General features: G+C 44.2%; 1 protein-coding gene across 1 annotated transcript; it reads left to right on the top strand.

The window, feature by feature from the left end:
• The first annotated feature begins 3211 nt into the window (after positions 1 to 3211).
• ptmaa (prothymosin alpha a) lies at positions 3212 to 7144 on the top strand. The gene is made up of 5 exons (XM_048253573.1): positions 3212 to 3376; positions 5707 to 5775; positions 5871 to 5961; positions 6102 to 6178; positions 6283 to 7144. The coding sequence occupies exons 1-5, from the start codon at positions 3332 to 3334 to the stop codon at positions 6319 to 6321; spliced, it is 321 nt and encodes a 106-aa protein (XP_048109530.1). The 5' UTR covers positions 3212 to 3331; the 3' UTR covers positions 6322 to 7144.
• Positions 7145 to 7408: the final 264 nt, after the last annotated feature.

Here is a 7408-nt window from a genome sequence, read left to right as displayed (position 1 = left end):
ATTTAATTATGTTATTTATATTACAAGGGCCACTGTTCCCGGAGCAACTCGGGATTAAGTGCCTTGCTCAAGGGCACAACGGTGGAAGCCAGGAATTGAACCCACAACTCTTTCACCACTACGCTACCACACAATGAGAACACAATTAGAACTGAACTTCACAAGAATCAACCTGTTTGAAATGCCAGAGATTGGGGTTGAGATTAATCAGATTTTACTTTAAATGCATTGACGATCAAGAATCCGTTCGACTCAACTTGAATGAAAGATTCCATCAAGCCTGTATCATTTTATTTTCCAGCTCTGTCTTTCAGGTTTCAATTTGCTTTCTCCTACTCAACACCCCTGTGATTTGAAATGAGGCAATGAGATCATGTATGAAAATAAAAATAAAATGAATCAACTCAATTTTAATCAGTTTATTGTTTATAGTGCAGTATGACCATAGTCTCAATACACTTTACAAATGTAACAAAAATAAGACAAAACATAAAACTAACAAGTAAAAATGTAATAATTAAATGAGTGCATGAATAGAAATAAACAATGAACAATAAAACAAACTGTAAGAAGGAACTGTGGGATCTCTGAGCAGTAGGATTAGAATTCCTAGGGTTGGAATTCCATAGCTGCGTCTCGGAAAACACGCCAGTCTAAAGGGTTCCATGCACATCCCCTTGTAGGAAGGCTGGGGCTTCAGCACAGGAGATCACCATCCAGTCGCTGATGTCTGAAGAATGGAAAAATAATGCTGCTCACACACCTTTCCCGTTCAAGCATGTGTGTGTGTGTGTGAGTGTGTGTGTGTGGGGGGGCATGTGTGTTTCTGTAGTGTATTTTGGGTTGCACTGCAGGTCACTACATGCTCAACCATGCTAAGCCCCTATAGGAAGCAACCTATCTCTCTCTTACACACACACACAGACACACAAACACAGATCCATTTATCTTACACTTAGCTTTCCCGCAAACGCAGTACTGATGCTATCAGCAGTTCCAGAGGCCTGGACAGTCTGCACTCATGGCCTCTGTATTCATCTCATTCTGCTGTCTTTGCTCAAAGGGAACACAGTTTCCCTTCATTAGTCCATATGAATATACATTTATGAATTACTTCAGTGTGTGTGTGTGTGTGTGTGTGTGTGTGGTGGTGTGTGCATGTGTGTGATATGCATGCATGTGTGTAGTGTGTGGTGGTGGTGGTGGTGTGTGTATGATGTCCATTATGAGTCTGCTCTCAGTTCATCACCGTCCTGTTGTGCCTGTTGTGTTAGAATCTGATAACATAAAACAGTTCGTGTAAACCACAAGTTAATAAGTCTATCTTTCGCGAACTCTAAGAGACTACACATAACATTTTCACAGATTTCGCAGGTAGACTGAATCAATCCGAATCTAAGCGCCATTCCGGGTTTTTGTGCAGCAGCAGCACTGGCGGTAGTCTGCCCTTGATCGGCACTGCAGTTGTCAAATCACCGATCGCAAAGCGTCAAGTTTGCGTTCGCTCCATTTCACCGGCCAATCAGGAAAGACTTCTATAGATTCAGTCATAAAACAGAAATAGGTGCAGAGTAGCAGTTCCCAGGCCAGTTTCTGCTTCGCGCGTAACGAACAAGATTGCGAAAGAGGGTGGGTAATACTGGTCTCAAAACAGTTATTGGTCCACAAGGAAACTGGAGCGCTGTTCACCGACACGACGACACACGGCATTGTGTTTGTCCATATTGGTGAGGTAAGAAGCGTTGTTTCTTGGACTATTGTACATGAAAGTGACATTCGAGGAATTCTATTTACGATTATATACTTTAATCAGATATTCTGGATGACCTGACATATCTCTTGGCCATTCATTTCTTGCTGATGAGATATTCTATCTTTGGTCACGTATGACGTCCATCTTTGTTGTGGCGTTAGTTCATCGGGTCGCTGGATTCGTTGATTGTCTTATTTCAATGCATTCTGAATAAACTACAAACAGTTGACACACTGTTAGATACGTTTCAACTCTCTAGTCGAATTTGAGTCGAATATACCTGACAATCAGAGGTGTGGAAGTGTCTCGCAAGCAGCTTGTTTTCCAGAGGAGGAGGGGGAGAGAAAAACAAGCGCAAACGCGAGACTCGAGAAGAGAGGGGAGGGGTAGATATCTGTCACTCTATTGTTGATGAACCTTCAAATTTCGAATACCGTTTATGCCGCATTGTAACAATCTATAGGCTACCATCTTATGAATCGTATCGCCAAAGTGGAAACACTCTTTCCTGGAGCAGAAAGAGTCCCCTTTAATGGCATGAAAGTCGCTGTGAATGTGTGCAGCGGACATCTCCTTGTTACGAATTGCCAGACCAAAGTCAACCAACTTCAAACTTGGCATCACACATCTGACCAATCAGTGATAAGATCATTGTAATAACACAGGTTAATACGAATCCATATGTCAAGTTCATTTTTACTGTTAAAATACAATACTGGGTTTTGTTTTCATGTCTGCTTACATGTACGCTAAGTGTTTTTATTTAGTTGACCAAAATATTTGTAGCCTAATACAGCAGACTTTATTTTGTTGGTCAAACAGAAACCGTTTCAGTGGCTGACGCTGCGACATACATAGCACTCTAAAATAGATCTCATGAGTTTACTAAATCCAGTTGTTTGATGTAGGATAGTTAGGTCTCTCCTTCTCTCTCTCTCTACGTGTGTGTGTGTGTGTGCGCGTGCGTGCGTGCGTGCGTGTGTATGTGTGTGTGTGTGAGAGAGAGAGAGAGAGAGAGAGAGAGTTTGTGTGTGTGAGAGAGAGGGAGAGTGAGAGAGAGAGAGTTTGTGTGTGTGTGTGTGTGTGAGAGAGAGAGGGAGACTGCGAGAGCCCGCGCGCGCACCACTGCGTGCTTGCGCGCGTGGGAGATAGAAAAGAGAAGAGGGAGGGCGAGAAAGAGAAACAGAGAGCGAGAGAGAGCAGGAGGAGGGAGGGAGGGGGTGCCATTAATTCGGCACAGCGAGGCAGGCTCGAGATACCTCGGAACGCGCAGCTACTCGTCACACAAATGACTCAAAGATCGGGCTGGAGGCGTGGCCTCTGTGCTGTAGAAATGCTGTCCATTGTTCCATCCTGCCCAATCAGAAAAACAGATTTGTTGTATTGTTGGCCAATCATATCACGTTGGCCGTGTTAGGTCTCCGCCCTCTTTCTATATTAAATGGCTTCGCCGCCGCTTGAATTTGCCACTGGCGCTGCGAATCTCTTTCTGTTTCTTCTCGCCTTTTAAGTGGAACTGTTCTGTTCTGGATATTTTTTTTCGTGTTATCGCATAACAGTTGAAACCTTAAAAGAAAAATGGCAGACACTGAAGTTGACACCAGTTCAGAGATTTCTGCAAAGGTAGGCTATATGTGATGGAGACCCATTTAAACAGATTGCTGAAAATATTTCACGTTAGACTGGCGAGTTACCTACTCCGGGAATAAACATTCTGGCTTTGGAAGTAGTGTTTAGGCACTGGACTGATAGAGGGACAAGTCCATCAGTAAGAATTCATTTCCTCCTTCAAACTGAATACGACTGACGCTCTTTTGGCGCACTGTGGATGGAGTACTTGAAATATGAAATCGCTCAAAAGTTATTCCCGACCCAACAGCTTTTCGCATCTGAAGTCTTTATTGTCCGAAATGGAACAGTCTGCGCGGGTTCTTTGTTTGTACAAGCTCGTCGGTTCCTCTTTGAGCAGCGATTTGTAGCTGTAGACTAATCAGCACAACACCATGTAGTCACAGTTTAGTTTAGAGTGATGCTGAAGAATTACTTGTGCATTTCCGTCATTATGCATTGAGCCAGTAAGCTGATTCAGTGAGCGCAGCAGTTTTCCAATATCTCCAGTGGCGGTGCACCAGCGGTCCAAACTACAAGTTTTAAATGAGTAAATTGTCGGTTCCAAAACAGTTTTCATTTCTTGCGGACAGCATGGGATTTGTTTGAACATAAAGAGTTGCTAGAGTTTCGCCGTGTGTCCTCGGAACTGTCTGTAGGTTATTGTGCGAGCGAGGTGCGAGGTGACCGCTGTTTATGTGGACAGGCATCGCAGCCGACATTCATGCTTCACGCCTCGAGCCCTCACAGGTTCAAACGGCACCCGGGTTCTCAGACTGAAAGCGAACAACAACTTCTCGGTAAATTGCCTGAGCTATTTGCATTGTGAACTTCGATCGCATCTGTAAATGATACGCAACACGGATCGGGGTCCCGTCTTCTGTCTCTAGCGCGTATCGGACTCGGTTGCAATTCTGCAGAGTGGGAGGCGGCAGGACTCGTGCCGGAGACACGAATTATCTCGGTGCTCTGGATTTAAAATTACGCGTGGGTCCCCGCGGTTATAGTTGAAGATTGCAGGAGCCTTTGCTCTGGGAAATCACGCATTTTCGTTTCGTGTGGACTGTTCAGGCTGCGTTAAGCAGACTGAGTAAGTGGTTGGTGTTCTGCAGACTGAAGTTATGGTCACGGGTACGGGGAACTGACCGGAGCTGTATATGAGCGCGAGCGGAAAGTTGGATGTTGTGCCGAACCGTTTTCTGGCGTAGCCAACACCAGTGCCCCGAGTTAACCTCTGCCCCCATTCCACTCGTATGAGAAAGCGCCGCTCTCACCAAGAACAGCGTTTCGACCCGTCTGGGGCCGTCCGCTTTCTATTCATCCGGTTTCATCTCGAGGCTCAGTGGAACACCTGGCTCGTCTCCTCTGTCAGTCGTCTGCGCGTGGAACCTCATCTAGCTCTCCTCTATGGCCCAAGAGATGCCGCTGAAAGCTAAGGGGCAGTGTAATCAAAGGTTGGACATGCCAAACGGTTTCTCGTAGCCTAACGAATAAAACGGAGTCTGCTGTAATTTCACTTTTGCAATCCGCCAACAATCTTTGTTGCCAGACCGTACCCACGGAAAACGGGGCTCGAGAGCGCTGATGATGGTGTAAGGAGGCGTTGGCGTGAGGTAGCCGGTAACCGGCTTAAAAGCTAAGGATTACCTAAACTAATTAATCTAAGCGATTTGCCACATCGGAAGCCATCCGAATGAAATATGGGCTAAGAAATATTACCTTTTTTATAGGAAATAATAACTCCAGTTTTATTAATTACGAATTAGATACTGAAATGTGAATTAATTTAGTGCAGGCCAAATGTTAATTTAGTTTCTGTGAGACAGACTAAAACCATACTAAAAGTAATTAAAATCAACTTTACTGATTACCTCCAGCAGATTTTAATGCTGGCAAATTAATCCAATGCATTGCCCTCCAGCCGCTATTGTCTCCCCTCGCTCGAGTTCATGTAGGCAGCCTCATTCTGACGGCACGTTTGTACGCTCTTATTGGCTGCTTTAGAATAAGCTGTTGATGTAGCATTGGAGTTGTAGTTTTTTAGCGGGTGTGTCTTGCCCTGGAAACGGCGATGTTCTTTATTTACTGAACTACACTGTTCATTCCGCTCAATGCCATCAGCGTATCAGATTACAACACTCCAGTAAGTCATTTAAAAGATGGCGGGGGATGGGAAAGACCAAGAGCCAATTGAGTTCAGTGGACCAAAGTGTCTCGTTTCAAATGTTAAAACGCAAGCATGCTGTTCAAAGTTTATGATGGAGCAAGAGTGGGTCCATTGGTTCCTTTCAGTTGAGTGCATGCTGTCACATGTGTGAGATGGAATTTGTTTTCTCCCATTTCAGGACCTGAAGGAGAAGAAACAGGTTGAAGAGGCTGAGAATGGGAAGGACAAGCCTGCCAACGGAAACGCTGTACGTGATGAGTTTCAAATGTTCATACAAAGCTGTTAAAACCTGTGAAGTTTATTTTCATCTCCCTTGAACATGGCTATTTCTTCCTTCCACAGGTGGACGAGGAGAATGGGGACGCTGAAAATGAAGTAGACGATGAAGAGGATGATGTGGGGGAGGACGAGGATGAGGAAGATGACGGAGAGGGTAGGCTGGACTGCTGGATGATTTTGGGTCAAATTAAAATGATTAGGCCTCAGGGACAGCTCTTGTGCTAGAGCTCCCTCTGGCTGCCACATGAGCACACTGCACCTGTGTGACCTTCCCTCCCTCCCTCCCTCTGCTAGGTGATGAGGACGACGAGGATGATGAAGTCGAGGGGGCAACAGGAAAGCGGGCGGCTGAGGACGATGATGATGATGAGGTAATAGCCTGTCATAGTTACCCTTTAATCTGGAAGTTTAGATGAGTTGATGTGGGGATTTCTAAGGGGACATTTCGTAACTGTGTGTGTGTGTGTGTCTGCAGGATGATGTGGGAACTAAGAAACAGAAGACTGATGCTTAGGAGCCGCCTGGCTGCAGCCCCCTCCCCTCAGGACCGCGCAGGGGTCAACGCAAGGTCGTCTATTAGAGTTCACCGTCCACTCAGACTCACCCACCAGACGCAGACTTTTTAGAACCAACCAAGACTTCAAAGCTCTACCTTCTTACAAAATACTTTAAAAGGAGAATTCGTTTGTATTTTTATTTACATTTTATATTTTTGTACATATTGTTAGGAGGTCAGCCATTTTTGACCGTGATCTCTGGTGACCAAACGGTGCTTTGAAGTTGAAGCTTCTCTATGAAATAGACTTTACTTGTGGTTTGACCATGTCATGTTATCTCAACAGAAACTTGTACAAAATCAAAAAAGGTCAATTCAAAGCATTCCAGTAATGTTGTGTGTGTACTTTAGTTTGTACCATAAGCAGTTGGTTTGTATGGGATGGCCAGGCTGGAGAAAAGACGTTTCTTTTCTTTACTGTCTGTTAAAATTGCTGTCTATTGTGGCCTGTTTGATGTATGTGTGAAGTTTGTTGTACGACAATAAACCGGAATTTTATTTTGTGAGTTCTTAATAATTTCCCTAGTTTGTTTTTATCTTTGGACATCTTGTAGGCAGAAGTTGAAGTGACCCCTGACTCATTGTAGCTGGAGAGAGTGCCCCTCTCAGTTGGACTGTTAAACAGTTTATAGGCCTGCTAGAAAAAAATATGTACATCAATGTAAATGACTCTCTGCCTTAAAGACTTCACGACCTGGTAAATTTTATTGCATTTAATAAATTTACCCAAATGAACCGTGCTAATTACATCACCTTTAATAAACTGACCTGAGAGAATGGATTCCTTTCATAATGTTTGTGTCCACAGAGCTGTAGCTTTGCCTTACACACAGACATTTCTGTACATACATGACAACTTTCCGCCTTAAGCTGGGAACAGACCTGAGTAGACTAAACCTACAGATGGAGTCTGGTCCAATTAGGAGTTAGTTATGCATACAGACATAATGATTGAGCTGTTGACTGTTTAATGCCATAATTGGAACCATGGTGACCATACAACAGACCGGTCAAGATAACATCAAATGTGTTTGATCTGGATACC

The sequence above is a fragment of the Alosa alosa genome, chromosome 9 (genome assembly GCF_017589495.1).
Source record: "Alosa alosa isolate M-15738 ecotype Scorff River chromosome 9, AALO_Geno_1.1, whole genome shotgun sequence".
In the NCBI taxonomy this organism is placed as follows: Eukaryota; Metazoa; Chordata; class Actinopteri; order Clupeiformes; family Clupeidae; genus Alosa; species Alosa alosa.
This window is presented reverse-complemented; position numbering and strand designations above follow the sequence as displayed.